We start from the raw sequence: 16,968 nt of genomic DNA, 5'->3' as shown, positions 1-16,968 counted from the left end.
AAACATTTTTCATTGTTGCACAGTGCATGTTCACATCACTTTAACAAAAAGCCCTACCATTTTTCAAATATCTTAATTTTTTTTACATTTTGGACAAAAACTTTTTACATCGAGGTGCCCATATATCCCCCTAGTGCCCACCTATCATGAGTTTCAAATGTAGTCCTACATCTGCCATGTTGAGGACCAACACAGGTGTTTCAATATGTCTAATTGTTCAGTAACAGGAGTCTCCATGTCTCTGCAGATTTTTATTAAATAGAAAATGCATTTTCAGGTCGGGATATCAATTTTATCCAATCAGGATAGAGAACGCAGTCAGGATACAGATTAGCTGTCTTGTCTTGTTTAAAAAAAAAGAAAAAAGATATCATGATTCTGTAACTTGTTGTTAATATCTGCATTTTCAATAAATAAATCTTAAAAAAAAAAAAAAAAGGATACAGATTAGTGGAATTGTAAGTGATGACACAAAGAAATGACCAGACAACATTGGAACACTATAAAAATCACACTCGTGTGAATTGAGGGGAGCTCTTATCATCATACATTATCAGTGAATCAATCAAAATCAATTAATCACCTTCCGTCCCCCCCGTCCCTCCAAACACACACACACACCACATATAAAGCTGATAAATGATTGACTGAAATTTTGTCACCTACCTGAAAAATTATTTTCTGTTTTAGCTGAAGAGACATGGAGAATTAGAGAATATAGCAATTTAGCAAGAAACAAAATTTAACAAAACACAACAAAAAATATTACATGGCGGATGGCAGGTGTATAGGACTATAAATTTAAAACACTTTAAAACAAAACACACAAACGGAAATACATTTATTAAATGACGTTCCTTCTGAAATCTTGCGAATTCTGATCACTACTATGTGACGATTAAATGTGTTCCGCGAAACTGGGGGATTTATTTGAGAAAGCAGTGCAGTTAAGTGCACCGCCATGATGACGCAAATCCTATCACAGAAGACTCCCACTGAACAACAATACAGTGGGGCTATTATAATACAAAGTGGCGTGATCCATCCGTCGCACAGTCTTCCCATTCGCCGGGCCAGTCCCGCTGCAGCCTCTCTCATTAGCCGATCATAGGACGTCATAGCCCGCGGTGTGTGTCGGCATCAGCCAGGCTCTCTACAGCGATGCAGGGTACTGACTGACTCCAGGCCGGTGGTGCAGCCAGCAGAGTGGTAACAACGAACGAACGGAGAAAAGAATGGGATCGAATCACTGTACATGCATGCTTTTATTTAGAATATATGTGAGTGTAACCGTCACGGGCTGCACCGTGCGTCAGGATTCTGCCGGCTTTTAAATCTCAGCCTCGCCAGTCAGTCGCCACCTTGCACACACATTCTGAATCTGAACTACTGCACCAGCACCGGGCTTATATCGGTGGTCTCTCTGATCATTTTCTCGCTAGCCTGCATTGCTGCTAGCACCGTTAGCCAGCTAGCCGGGGATCTCGCTCTCGCTGCTGTATTGGTCGGTATCAAATCTCAGCGACAGAATCACCGGCACTGTTCCTCCTGAATAACATTAACAGCGGCTAACGCGTCAACACCCGGCCAGACCGGGGCGGGGAAGCACAACGCGCGACACATGCACCATGTTGTCTGCGCGAAAGTTGGCGTCTTGGCGATGACCTCCTCCTAGTCTCCTCTGCTGCGCTCACGAATCTGACCGCTAAAACCGTTTCTTTATATTATAAGCAGTATCAAGGTGACGGATGAATGGAAGCAGAGCGTGAGTAAGCTAATGCTAGCCGCACCACTACTCCACTAGCCAGTCTCATGGCTGTCAGTGGACGTGGATGGATCGGAATCGGATGGATGCTGCTCGGCGCAGGGCAGCAGCAGCAGCGCTCATCCCCGGCCGGTCGTGTTGTTCAGCCTCTGTGCAGCAGAGGAATGTCACTGAGGAAGTAACGTTGCCATGCACGATATGGTGATTAGGAGAGGAACATCAACATGTCATTATTACTGGCCAGCCTCCGATGGATTTTGTTTATTGCACCACGGACAGTCTGATGTCAAATGTAATGACCACCACCGCGGACTCACAGCAGCATGTATGCGGTTGGCCGCGTCTTTGCCAATGCCAACCAACCCTGCGGATCATCATCATCATCATGACACAGGTGCCGGTTTCTGAAGTCCACCTGCAGCGGCAGGGGGAGCACGCTGCGGCCGGGTAGACGCACCGCAGTGGTGCTGAGACAACCTTTGAACGCCGGGCGACTCTGTCCCGGCTCCAGCAATGTGGATAACAGCACAACACAAACAACGCCAATGGTGTCCAATAAGATTTTCGTTGCAATAATTCTGTTGAACGTGTACATAGGTGTACAGTCCCTTTTTTATCTTTTTGGCGGGGTCATTGTAACTGTGGTGGTGGTTACTATGGCCTTTTTAAATGGACCCAGGTTACATGACTGGGCCAATTCACCTCCCCATCTTCAGTTCAACAAATACGTCCTCACTGGATACCGACCAATATCTTCTGTGCAAGACTGCATCAGAAGCCTGTTTTACCTGCACAATGAACTTGGCAACATATACACTCATGGTGAGTATGAATCAGATGAGACTGATACTAGTAGTGCTGCATGATGTCTGTGTCGACAAGGAACCTATACTGCATTACTATGTTGCTACTCTATGGTTAATGGTAATCACTCAGTAAATGTGCAACTGTGCTTGTAATTAGATTAATATAATATAATTTGCTGCTGGCTGCAGTAATAACTGAATTTCCTTTCAGGGATAAATGCAATTGTATTTTGCCTTGATAAGTTAACCATATGGTCCAAAGTTGAACAAATACATAATGCCAACAATGCAGTTGTTTTGAACAGCTTCATGCAAACAAAAATATTTTGTGGTTCATATGCATTAATCTTTCATGCATAGCTTCGGGTGAGATTGTCTGGAACCTATTTATGCTTTATGATTGATAGACATTTGTCATGATAATGCAATATGCACCATGCAATGCTTCTTTTGTGCTCCCCTGTTGCGAATTGCGATCCAAGCTTCTTTTTTTTTCAAACACATCCGACGATCTCAGATGCAGATGCATGAAGTTAAGTATTACTTCATTCTTGAGAAAGGAAGATCCACCACTGTTCTTGCTCATCAGTATAACAATTTGTTGATCATACTATGTCACAGTCCCTCTGGACCTGCTTCAAGAGTATTTTCAACAATTCTTACAATTATGATCTTAAATAGATAATGCTCCATTCTTTCTGTGTGCTTTCTGTGTGTAGGACAATTATTTCCCTGTGGGAGTATTTCTCAATAATTGACTATGACATGTAACTAACTGTCAAGTGTCAAATTTATAAAAGGAAAAGTGAGGCACATACTGAAAAACTAAATAAACTGCACACATGAAGGCTGAAATTCTTCCTCTGTGTATCTACAAATGCAAGCTTGAAAACATCACAAACTAGAAAAAGTGCCCTTCTGGGCACAGGTCTCCACCAGGATAGGAATGTAGGACATTGCAGCTTGCCTTCATCTGGTGGTTGGATAAAAGGGCAACAAAAGTAAAAAATTCCAGGCAAAGGTTCTTCCTTGGCCTCTAGGGAGTTTGCATACAAAGTTATCCACAGATCCGTGCAGTTAGAGGTAAAAACACTTTTCGGCCAGTTATAGCGCCACCTTGAGGCTGAGTTGAAATTGTTCATGTGGCATTTCTTCCTCGGCCTAGTGGGAATGTGCGTGCACAATTTCACGGAAATCACGCGATGTGTTCATGATTTGCAGCATTTTGTTTGAAACTGAGCACTCCTGTGAATTTTGGAAGCCAATCTTAACCAATCAGGATGGAGTCTGAGAAATCTGAAAGACCCGTTTCGTTGAATGGCTCTAGAGAGACTGTATACCAATTTGCGCGATGTTTGGACAAAATCTGTATGTGTACTGTGCAAAAACTTGTTTTGCACAAAGCGGCCTCCTGGTGGCGCTATAACAGGCCGTTCTGGAAATTTTCGGGCAGAGGTTCATCGTTGGCATCCAGAGAGTGTGTGTGCCAAATTTGGCATCGACCAACTTGTTTTGCACAAAGCGGCCTCCTGGTGGCGCTATAACAGGCCGTTCTGGAAATTTTGGGGCAGAGGTTCATCGTTGGCATCCAGGGAGTGTGTGTGCAAAATGTGGCATCGACCGGGTTAACGTTGGCCGAGATTAGCTGCTCACGGACACACACACACACACACACACACGGACACGGACGGACGGAGTGCAAAACATACTCTCCCCCCATGCCTTTGGCCTCGTGGAGACAACAATGTATCACACCTACAGCTTCATCAGGTTTGTTCACAATGGGGTTAAGTTTGCATTTGTAGAAATAAAAAGAGGGAACATTTCAGCCTTCTTGTTTGTGGTAATGTTTTGTTTATTTCTCTATTGATGTCCTGCCCTCAGCTACACCAAGAATAAACAGTATGCACGGTCGGGACCTGTACCTGTAAATAGGGATGCACCGATCCGATAATCGTATCGGAGATCGTCGCCGATCCAGGCTAAAATTCTAGATCGGGTATCGGATCGGTGGCCGATCCATTATCCGATCCGATCCGATAATTATGTGTAATTACAGTATGAAAACAACTCTACCTCCTCTGTGACACAGCAGTGTAGTATTACTGTGGAATGCAGCCAGGCTAGCCTGCGCACACATTAACCTGGTCTAATTGTTGCACAGTTATTGCATTTATATCTGTGTTTGTTACATTTTGTTTTACAAAGTTGGGAAAGTAATGTTTAAGTCAAGCCTTGATGTTGCCTTACACAAAATAATGATTCCAGACTCCCCACAGTGAGGCATACAGCTTAATAGGTTATTAAGTTTCTTTGTGGGGGGTATCGGATCGGTACTCTGTACTCTGTATCGGCAGATACTGGACCCCCATGTATCGAAATCGGTATTGAATGCCAAAAAGCCGGATCGGTGCATCCCTACCTGTAAAATAAGTCATCATTGTCTATTTATAAGAATATTTACAGAAATTGCAAAGCTAATGAATGAAAACATCGACCTTGTAGCTTTCATAAGTCATTCTAAGTCGTGAAATAAGACCCGAGACCAAATTCTATAGGCTAAGTCTTCTAAATCCTGGCAGTTTTCAGAAAGACCTGTTTCTATATCAGTGCTGCTAAAACCTTTTCATGTCAAGGAGTCAAGGACCCCCAAAATGATTTGGCCGTCGACCCCCATCTGAAAATATGCTGTTTCAGGGAGCCCCCAGAAGCAAAGATATGAGTTAAAACGTTTGCTGTGAAAGAATATATATTCAAAGATTTGCACGCTTTTTAACGATTTTTCTAAAATACCTTTTTTCTTCAAGCTCGTGAGCTTGTAGATCTGCAATTTTTCAACAGCTAAAGTAAAGTTTATGGTTAAAGTGGGTAAAAGCTAAAGTGACACAGATGCGTTAAATGCATTAAATGCTTGAGTGCACAATGAATAGATAGGTCTTTGGGTTCAATGCCGTGGGGATAAAGTTAGCAAATTAAATATCCAGTGTACTTCTCTTCTATTGACAGTGTTACGACCTCTCTGCCAGAGTTGTGTTTTCAATGCCCCTTTCCCAAGAATCTAAATGAAGAGATGTCATGTCTGAAGTCATTGAAATATATGGCTATTGGGTAATGGGTTTTCCTTTCATTTTTACCTTTTCATTTCTCCTTATGGAGTTATTGTGTTCACTTATTCTCTGTTTTAATAAATGTAATTTACATTAGGACATTTTTTCACAGAAGTCACGTTTCACTGTGACTTCTGTGATAATTGATAATATACTTTTTCCCGGTATGAGTAAAGTACGTACATTTGACCTGCATTTGTAGCACCCAAATGTTTGAACGAATTTCAAACTAGTAGTAGTATCCCTATTTTGGGAATGCCATTATAGACCAAATTCTTTAAACGTTTTAAATGGCTAAAATAGCTGAGCTTGTATATCGGCTATTTTCTCCTCATGACACCGTCATATGAGGTATAATAAATGAGGCATAGGTGGTTTAAAGGCCTGTAAAAAGAAAAGATTGTCCCAGAGATTTTACATTAGTCCAGGGGTACTCAACTGGCGGACCGCGGTCCACGACCGGACCGTGGACCACCTCTCTGCGGACCCTAGGCAAAAAAAAAAGAAAAGAAAAAAAGCTCAGGCCAGGCCAGCCACAGTCAATTTCAATTCAATTCAGGCAGTGTTGCTGCAGCACAACTACATTGTGTGTCTTATGTTAATAGGGGGAAGAAGTTAATAATATAAATAACATCAGATGGTACATTTCTCATGTGAAATTGTCCCCCAAGGGCCCCCAAAATTCTGGCGCGCACTATGCGTGCGCGCAGTGTGATTTGGATTTGGAGTTCCACTCCGGGCCTGCACTCTGCACCCCATTATTGGTTGGGTGGAAGGGGATCTGATTTGTATAAGCTTGGCTTGACCATACTAAACGGGCATAGAGCCCCGCTCTCCGATGGACGCCGCGCAGACCGGACCTCGGTCTTATTCAAAAAAATATTTGTGGACCTTCATAATTTCTAGTTGAGGACCCCTGCATTAGTCTGTACAAGGCTATCTCTGAGATGACATCCTCAGGTCTATCTCTGAGATGACATCCTCAGGGCTATCTCTGAGATGACATCCTCGGGTCTATCTCTGAGATGACATCCTCAGGTCTATCTCTGAGATGACATCCTCAGGTCTATCTCTGAGATGACATCCTCAGGTCTATCTCTGAGATGACATCCTCAGGGCTATCTCTGAGATCACATCCTCAGGGCTATCTCTGAGATGACATCCTCAGGGCTATCTCTGAGATCACGTCCTCAGGTCTATCTCTGAGATCACATCCTCAGGTCTATCTCTGAGATGACATCCTCAGGTCTATCTCTGAGATGACGTCCTCAGGGCTATCTCTGAGATGACGTCCTCAGGGCTATCTCTGAGATGACATCCTCAGGTCTATCTCTGAGATCACATCCTCAGGGCTATCTCTGAGATCACATCCTCAGGTCTATCTCTGAGATCACGTCCTCAGGTCTATCTCTGAGATCACATCCTCAGGTCTATCTCTGAGATCACGTCCTCAGGGCTATCTCTGAGATCACGTCCTCAGGGCTATCTCTGAGATCACGTCCTCAGGGCTATCTCTGAGATCACGTCCTCAGGGCTATCTCTGAGATCACGTCCTCAGGGCTATCTCTGAGATCACATCCTCAGGTCTATCTCTGAGATGACATCCTCAGGTCTATCTCTGAGATGACATCCTCAGGTCTATCTCTGAGATGACATCCTCAGGTCTATCTCTGAGATGACATCCTCAGGGCTATCTCTGAGATGACATCCTCAGGTCTATCTCTGAGATGACATCCTCAGGTCTATCTCTGAGATCACATCCTCAGGGCTATCTCTGAGATCACATCCTCAGGTCTATCTCTGAGATGACATCCTCAGGTCTATCTCTGAGATCACGTCCTCAGGGCTATCTCTGAGATGACATCCTCAGGTCTATCTCTGAGATCACATCCTCAGGGCTATCTCTGAGATGACATCCTCAGGTCTATCTCTGAGATCACATCCTCAGGTCTATCTCTGAGATCACGTCCTCAGGTCTATCTCTGAGATGACATCCTCAGGGCTATCTCTGAGATCACATCCTCAGGTCTTCAATGACATATGCAGCATGCCATGGTGCTTCTTTTAAATCTATGGTGCTGGGTCTGATATGTGTCAATAGTTAGTTTTATAAAATAGAGCCCAGTCAGTCAGTGGCAGTTGGAGGTATAGTAGATTGTACTAAACATAATGGAGATGAAGTAGAATTGGAATGTAACAGTTAATTTCCTTGATTTCTCCAATGCCATAATGTTAGGCCTCCTCCATACTATCAAATAGTATTGTTTATTTGTCAATACAAATTAATCTGGCTGAAGAATTGACTAATTGGTAGACCTCATTTTTAGGGTGTGTGGTGATGTTGGCAAGCTGTAAGGTGTTTTGTTTACATCTGTACAATATATTTTCTGTATAGTGCATAATGTGTACTGTGTACCAGACTTCTCATGAAACCAGGCCCCTATAATATGCTTTGAATGTGCTATAGATGGATCGAGACTCCAGTCTGAGGGACAGAAATGTTAGTGATCAATACATGTATTGTGCTGAGCAAGAGCAAATTTACGTGTGGAAGCTTCCTTTCTCAAGACAGAAGAAGTGATCCAACCTGTCGAAAGAAATCATGGAGCTGTACGAAAGATACCATATTTTCTGTGACATCTTTTTTTATGTTTTCATAAAGTAGCCAATTTTTGTTTTATGCCTCCCCACATATTTCTGTGTTGTCAGTGGCTCACCTGCCATTGAAGGAATCATTGGCTTTTGAGCGTCTGCCAACTTCTTCCAGCTGACACTCATTGCATCGTACTCCAGTTGCCATTAAGAGGAGACGAGCAAGATTAGTGATCATTACTGCAAAGGATAGGCTTCCTTGTCCTATGGCGATTTCATTGCACTTAAATCGACAAGCTATAGACTGAGCAAGTGACCCCATTTACTCCCTGACATTACTCTCTAGTCTCTACACCAGCGGTCCCCAAACTTTTTTGTCCGTGCACCTCCTGACCTAGCTGACGCACCCCCTGACGTCGCAGTCTCATTGTATTTGGCCGAAAATTATACATAAATTTTTGTATATGATTATGGCAAAATAATGACATTGTCACTGCACTGAGAGCCATGTAGCTGCTATACTGAGTCCCACAGCTGCTTGCCGGATTTTGACGTTTGTGTTAAATGACACCATAAAGCCGGTTGAACCGACGTTGCCCTTTTCATGTCACGCACCCCCTAGAGGGCACCACAAGGGGTGCGCACACCACAGTTTGGGAACCTCTGCTCTACGCCATAACATTGGAATTTCAAGTGTGTTTGATCCAGTCAGGTATTAATAAAGCAACTCCTGGAGAAGATGCATTGATGCACAGTAAGTTAGACGTGCACAGTTGACGTGTGATGACACTTCAAGTCAAGTTGCATTGTGGCCAGCTTGCTTGACATAGAAAACCAGAAATAGGCTGCCTGCGTTATGACGAGCACACAGCTGTTGGACAGGAATGGAAGTGCCATGAAGTTCATGCTCAGAGAGATTTAAGGGGGGGCGGGCCTATGTCCGGTAGCAAACCACTGAGTGGTGCTGCTGAGTAACGGAAGCAAATTGGGAGTCAAGGGAGTGTAGGAGATAACATACTGAAAATAGATGTGTTAGATAGCACTGTCAGTATATCACCTGGCTGGGACACATGATTTGACATTGGGGAAAGGCAGAGCGAGCAAAATAGGGGGAGCGAGGGGCAAGGTGTGTGTGTGTGTGTGTGTGTGTGTGTGTGTGTGTGTGTGACAGAGAGTAATGTGATCCACTGTAAATGGTGATGATGAAAGTGTGTGAACAGTATGCATGGGGATTGAATTTCAAGGACCAGATTTTGCTCACAAAGCAATAGGCACCCTGTTGCCAGTTGCCTAGCTCTGTTTGGAACCTCATATCTACGCTTATTTAGCTCCCAGAAGAGGTTCAGTGTCAGATATCCGTGCATTAGTAGAACAGGGGTTGACTTGAGCCATCCAAAAACGGTGGACAAACGGAGGACAAACGCCTAACATTAACAAGCTTTGAACTGAGCAGATTGGACCTTCCATTCCAGACATAATGACTACTTTCGCCAATTTTTGATTGCTGAGTTTTGATTGAATTGTTGCCTGTTTTTCTTTAATAACACAGGCTAGGAAGGTTGAATGGCGACAAACTAGATGCCTGAGTAAAGTTCACTTTGAGCTGCATCTAACACATCCACTTACCGCTAGACCGCTCGGCCCGATTAGCATTTTACCAATGACCAATTGGCATACATTTTGGGCTCATCCCGTTCCGAAAATGTCGGTTCGGGCAGGATTTGAGAACTCTAGCTGAAGTGGAGACAGTAGACTCCTAATAATACTAATACTAATAATACTAATAAGAATCATTAATTAATAAACTACTGTACATGCACAAACCATCCAAGATAGAGCTGATTGATAATAGTTGTGCCCATAGGTCCTAGCAACGATCTATATCACATGCATATCCATGAAGCAAGCTCAGTCTAATGACCTTGTCTATCACCATTCCCACCTCTCCAGGCATCCCTCTGGTTTGCTTCCTGGTGCTTCTGCCGCTCAACATCCCCTGGTCTCAGATCAGCGTCACATGGTTGGGTGTGGTCCACTTCCTGGCCTGCCTGTCACCGCAGCTGGGCTCTGTGGTCTATCACCTCTTCATGAACCATGAAGGAGGGGAGCCCGTCTATCACACCCTCCTTAAACTCGACATGTGTGGCATCTGTATGATCAACACATTGGGTAAGTAAGAAAAGGCATGTGAGGTTCCTGGTGAATAACAAATATTCTTATTTCTTTTGCCCCCCATATATATTTTTTTGTTCTCTAAGATTGGTTGGTGTTGGTCGGTCCCAAACAAGATAAGTTGAAAATGACTTGCCAGATTGCCATGAAATTCACTGTGCAATTTCCTGCTCCCCAGAGGAGGAACATTACTGACTTTTATGGCTTCAGGGCCTTTTCTCTAGAATCATCCTTAGGCCAAAATGTACCACTTGCACACAATCGTATCGGCGAATTGCTATTCTTCTCGGAAGATGAACGATAACCATTTGAGTGACACCATGACCTCAGGCCAAAATTGGAGCTTTCGCTGTACCTTCACCATTGCAAAACGGGCACCACTGCTACTGTATAGCAGAACTATATACATAGGCCTATTATACCTGCCCTATACTTCATAGATGTTACATACTTCATAAGTCTTAGAGGGAGAGTGGGAAGAGAGTCTTTTCATTTCCATTCGATGGTATGATGTAATGTTTAAACTAGCAGTTGTTTTGTTCCGAGTGAGAACCCTACTGGTTTTGGAGACACCATTGCTTTTCCTGTAGCACCACCTTTTGACCAAAATGTCCTGGGTTGAAGGCTAATAGCCAGACTATTAGTCTAGTTAGGTTACAGTTTCCTTTCTCTGCATTCTTTCTCATTCTGTTTCTTGCCTTACCTTGTGTAAAAGTTGAATGTTGACTTTGTGTGTGTGTGTGTGTGTGTGTGTGTGTGTGTGTGTGTGTGTGTGTGTGTGCATGCGTACGTACGTACATGTTTGTGTGCGTGTGTGTGTGTATTTGACACAGGGGCCCTGCCCATTGTCTACAGCACGCTACTGTGCTACCCCTTCACTCGCACCGCAGCGCTAGTAGTCTACATCCTGCTGTCAAGCTATGCTATCTACTGCGCTATGACGGCTCGGAACAGTGTGCGCCGGCTGCGTTCCTTCGCCTGGCAGGCACTGTTCCGCTTCTCCTTTTTCCTGCTGCGCTGGGTGGGCGTGGGCGGCGGCAGCCCCACCTCGCTGCGCCACTTCCTCACCATGGACGCGCTGGCCGTGCTGGGCGGGGTCATCAACATCACGCGCATCCCCGAGCGCTTCCGGCCGGGCCTCTTTGACTACTGGTGCAACAGCCACCAGATCATGCACGTGCTGGTGGTGGTGTCCATCCTCTACCTGCACTGGGGAGTGCTGGACGACCTGCTGTGGATCAACAGCTACGACTGTACCTCCGACTGACGCCGCTGCGCGGAGACTCTCTGTGGGAGGGCACACGGGTTAATCATTGGGACTGTCCGGGGCCACGGAGGCCGTCCGCAAAGGTTAGAAAGGGAGGGGGAATTGGGTTTAAGGGGGGGGGGGGGGGGGGGGGGTTGCTGCTACTGATTTCATTAAAGATAATGCACTGATGAAGGGAAGGGGGTGCATCGTCGCAGTGCGTTCACATGCCTAACATGTGCGTTCAGCTCTAACAGAATGTTCATATCTTCGTCCATCCTGGTACTTTAGTGTGGGGAATAATGCCACGTCAAGTTAACATGCACAAGCATTGCACATTAGCTCACTCACTCACTACAAAGCATGCACGTATGCATGACCGCATGCACACGCGCACGCACATACACACGCACGCACACGCACGCACGCCCGAGTTCCACACAGGTGGAAGGTAATAATTTAATCACACAAATGTTAGTGAAGGTTTTCAGTAAGAGGTAACTACTGAAAAACGAATCCTCTACTTAAGTCATGCAGCATACAGAAATTTTACACAAGCAACAAAGAGTGCCCATGACTAAATATCACATGCTACTGAATGGCAAGTATCTTAATCTCAGATGTCAGTGTTGCTGCCCGCAGCATATCCATGTTTCACTTCAGTTGCTTTACACACACACACACTCACTGTAACATGCACATGTGCACTGCGCACACATACCGTAAGCATATATATATTTTACACTACACACCCATAGCAATGCACAAAGCACTCCTTGACTTCTCAGAAAGTCCCGTGGAACTACTTGAGTTTTATTTATGTCGATAGGGGATCTTCTCTCTCTGTTTTATTCCATGTTTACTTTCCAGGTTTATCTTTCTTTCCTGTGTTCATGTCTGTGTTGGTATGAATGATCCTCTCGGTCGTTAGATGACCTATGAATTGATTATATTCGCATTGGCGGTCACTTTGCTCGTATGTCACCCCCTGTGGTATGACCCATTAAGACCTGAGGCCCAAATCACTAGTTGTCACACTTTCAAGATTTTTCAAGAAAGTCTGTGAGCTTGTATTTCTGCTATTTCTCAAGAGCCAAAACAACATTCTAAAATGACACACATGCTTTCCGGGTTTTAATGGTTTAAGAGCAAAATGGCTGCCGTGCCGTTGGAGAGAGAGAGAGAGAGAATACCGTCAATTGGGAAAAGGGTGAGGAGGTTCACTCCTTGGTGTCTGTGGGCTTTGTGCCCTTCAGGTGGCTTGGGTGACACAAACTGTAGGCCGCAGTGTTAAGAGACTGCTTAGTTTGCACCTGAACACAGTGCCAATGAATTCAGGCTTATTTTGATTGGGTAAGAAAAAGTGCACACGTTTACAATTTCTGTTGTTCAGTGACGTTGCTCTTTTTCAACCTTGATATTCTGACACTCTTGTCAGGTTTATTCATGTATATGTATAATACCTCACTGTGAGGAAGAGGATTTTATGTCTATTTATGATGTTTCATGTCATGGAACATTGGATTCCATGACTTTTAAAAGTATATTTAGCATACTTTAAAATGTAAAATGCATTATTTAAAACTTGCTCTGATGTCCAGTGTAGGCACATACATTTATATCATTCCATGTATCGACAGTTACATTTTTAATGTTTCACACTCAAATGTTGGAATGTATACTTTAACAGGAATGGTATATTTGTTTTCAAAGAATGTCGGACAACCTCCAGTTGTCGACTTTGACTTTATTCTTAAATTGTCGGAAAGCCACTTCGGCTTTTAACTCTAGGGTAACTTTTCAAGCTTTTGGAAGGGCAGCAGTTAAAGACTTAACACTCTAATTGTTTCCACCCAGTTTTAACCACAAAAGCTGGGATATTGTCCTCCATCTCTAGTTGAGGAAGCGTTTAGATACTGACTTGTGAGTCTAATACAATGGCCAGAATGTTGAGACAAACATGGCACAATGGAAAATACGTCCCTGAGAAAATATATTCCATTAATTGTTAGAATGCCGTACTGATGCATGCATCAGAAAGCATTTCAGTTACAGTTGCTTTGCCAAGTATTTTCACATTTCATGTTGACTATTTTGTTTCCAAGTTTCAGTGGTTTTCAGTTGCCTGAATTCAGGGCACTGCAAATAATTTCAAAAAATGTTGTCTAATGCAGTTTTTTTTCAAAGTGCTCTTTTGTAGGGCTAAACAACTTGGAAACGAAAGACCCCAGGTTAGATTCCTCGCCCTGGATATGTGTCCATAAGCAAGGCACTTAACCCTTAACTTCTCCCCCCTGAGCAGCCATCAGCTGGGTGAAGATTAAACTGCATTCATTCAATTCAATTCATTCATTCATTCATTCATCCAATCATTTTATTAAATCAGCAAATCCTATGATTTTGCACCACCTACTCATACTTTTCTATGCGCTGAAAAAAGAAATACCGTAGGTAGAATAAGCTCTGTCCATATTATTTTTAAGGGTTTCAGTTAAACAAGGTTTTACTGTATTTTTGACCTTCACTGTTAAATTAACCAGATAGAACTAGGTTGATTGATTCAATATAGGACCATATACCACACAAGGGTCTTTTGCCACATTTAGTAGGAATGGTTGTGGCCAATGTTATGTAATGTAAATGCACTGTATACTGCTTTGCAGTTGGACATACTGTATATCCTGTTGCCAGAGTTGCACTTATTTAACCTTAAACTGAGGGAGTGTTTATACTCTGAGAGACATAAAGTTGCGTAGTTTTTTAAGACGCTTGCCTAACCAGGCAGGAATGAACCCCCTAGCCCCACCCTTGTATTTAAATGAGAATAACTTTCTTTAAGAGATTCTCAACTCTTAACAGTCAGGATTTTGTTGCCACTATATACTGTATATTCTGCACTGATGTTTCTGCTGCTGCTTTGAGCAGTTATGAGTTATGTTTACTTATTATTACTTTGATATACCACCCAGCCCCCACCACCACTACAAATTAATGGTACTGTTGAGTGAGAGATTAATCTTACTTAACAGCGTTGCACTTCTATTTACCATTGCCATGCAACCCACCCACAAGTTCTCTGTAAATCACCCACATGTTGCCAAATTCTGTGTCTAAAGTGTAGCACTTCCCCCGCTCACATTCATAGGTGAGACTGAGAGGACTTTGCATAGTCTCACATGCACGTAAGCCTCCCACCACATCTCTGCAGCCTCGCCATAGAGACTGCCGTTTCTCCTTGTTCTTTGCCTCATTGTCATTGTAGTGATCACATTATATATATATATATATATATCTATGGAGGATCCTATATGTAAAAGCTATCACTAATGCATTGCTGGCCAGTGAATGAAAACAGAGATGTTTGCATGATAGTAGCTCTGAAACTGAATCTGAACACCCCCCCCCCCCCCCCCACCCAACATAGGAGGGGTGGTCAAGCCCTAGTGTTGTTAGCTAAACGCATTTTAATCATGGACACGTCGTGTCACTCACTCCAGGAAGTGTTCTTCTCACAAGCATGCAAAGATTATTCAAGGCGTAGTGGGTGGGGGCGGGCGTAGACTTATAGCGGTGGAGCCGAGGCAATACATCAATATCAAATAAACTGCACTGTTTAGTGTTTTGAAAAGGGCTTTGGATCAAAGTGAATAACAATAGCAAAACTTATTTCAAGTCCATATAAATAATGTAAATACGTGTATGTAGATTATATATACAGTACATACAGTGCAAACAAATATTCTCAGACAAACCTTTTTTATACAAAACGCAGAATATAAAGAATAGACAAGACGAGCGGACGTGTGACCATATTCACACACAGTAACCAGTTTGTTCTTGGGTCAAAGGCCAGTGTGTAAATATTGTCAATGAATCTTTTTTCAGAGGCAGAAGGTAGTATGGAGGAAAACAGACAGGCTAGGTACTGTGCATTTGATTAATATTGAACACATCTGTTTGCTTAGCTCTTTTATTTGTGAAACAACACAGCAAACGAATGAGTTAACTTTATTATTTTGAAACCCTTTACCAGGAATGCTTTTTGATCTATTGCAAGATGTGAAAACATTCTGGGGTTATTATATTGGTTTGTGTGTGTGTGTGTGTGGGTGGGTGGGTGCGTGGGTGCATGCGTGCGTGCGTGCATGTACCTCTGACTACAACTGGTTAATCTATGCATTTATCGGATGACTAAATACATAACAGTTAAGAGTGTACGTGTGAGAGTGTGCGTGTGTGTGTATTTTAACAGGTATATCTATAATGTTAGAGACAAGCCAGTGGAGTCTCTGCTCTTTCATCCTTTGTAAAGGAGCGCTTCAACTCCTCAACATCCTGGGGTCTCCACTTCTCAGGGTGTCATAGACTCATAACAGTAGCTGTGTTAACGTTAACTGGCCTTGCCTCTGCTGTCTGAAACAACACAAAATTACCCCTGGTCCACTCCCTCTGCCCACTCTGAAAGCTCTACAGTAGGTTGACTTAAAAAGAATGACTTAAAAAAAACTAGTGGGAGATGGAGAACAGGGTAGAAGGAGGGACTTTGGTGTGACTTTTCGTGTGTGTGTTTGTGTGTGTGTTTGGGGGGGGGGTGGCTTCTCTGAGAACAAAAGGCATTTTCAGAGGTGGAACTAGGCCGGTTATTGTCCTTGTCTGTTTGTCCAATGATTATAACGGTGGTATAATGTACGGAAAATATTTATTAACAAAACAGATGTTTTGTTTTTGTTTTTTTTTCCTAATTACACAGGTGCCGGATAGCCTGTTAACGACTATTTATAATGGGATTAATTGTCAGAACTATTGTTATATGATGATTATTATGACTACTGTTCTTCTGTGGCAGATTGGTACTGATTATGGCACTTGTCCAAGGTGTACAGATTGGTAGTGATTGTGACACTTGTAAAAGGTGTACAGTTGATGAGACTACCCCTTTCCTTTTGGTTGAAGGGACCTGCAGGGTCTGTCTGTTTGTCTCTTCCTGTCCCATATGTTGTGATGTTTTAAGTCGTAAGTGAGTGGCACCATCTAGTGGTTGTATTTGCGTACTGTTGCAAGCATACCATGCCTATATACATGCTATACTTTGTACTGTGTTGGATTAGCTGATGATGAGGCATAACACTATCAATGGTATGAAGCTTAAGTGTGCAAACCCCTTTTTTCTCCCCTATTTTTTTTTTTATTTGGCTATGGTTGCATGAGATTATTTATTTGTGTATGGGCCATTTATTTATGTACTGTATGTATGTATGTGTATGTAGGTGACTGTATGAA

The 16,968-nt window shown here is 43.2% G+C and overlaps 1 protein-coding gene across 1 annotated transcript; it reads left to right on the top strand.

The window, feature by feature from the left end:
- The first annotated feature begins 1,087 nt into the window (after positions 1 to 1,087).
- Positions 1,088 to 11,799, top strand: paqr4a (progestin and adipoQ receptor family member IVa). The gene is made up of 3 exons (XM_083780240.1): positions 1,088 to 2,587; positions 10,221 to 10,439; positions 11,276 to 11,799. The coding sequence occupies exons 1-3, from the start codon at positions 2,311 to 2,313 to the stop codon at positions 11,707 to 11,709; spliced, it is 930 nt and encodes a 309-aa protein (XP_083636366.1). The 5' UTR covers positions 1,088 to 2,310; the 3' UTR covers positions 11,710 to 11,799.
- Positions 11,800 to 16,968: the final 5,169 nt, after the last annotated feature.

This window comes from Protomyctophum parallelum (assembly GCF_964188405.1).
Source record: "Protomyctophum parallelum genome assembly, chromosome: 13".
In the NCBI taxonomy this organism is placed as follows: Eukaryota; Metazoa; Chordata; class Actinopteri; order Myctophiformes; family Myctophidae; genus Protomyctophum; species Protomyctophum parallelum.
This window is presented reverse-complemented; position numbering and strand designations above follow the sequence as displayed.

Excerpts from the sequence above, each read along its gene's own strand:
- paqr4a (XM_083780240.1), top strand. The coding sequence starts at position 2,311 with ATGGTGTCCAATAAGATTTTCGTTGCAATAATTCTGTTGAACGTGTAC. Across the intron at positions 2,588-10,220 it reads TGGCAACATATACACTCATG|GCATCCCTCTGGTTTGCTTC; the intron begins GTGAGTATGAAT and ends CCACCTCTCCAG. Across the intron at positions 10,440-11,275 it reads CTGTATGATCAACACATTGG|GGGCCCTGCCCATTGTCTAC; the intron begins GTAAGTAAGAAA and ends TATTTGACACAG.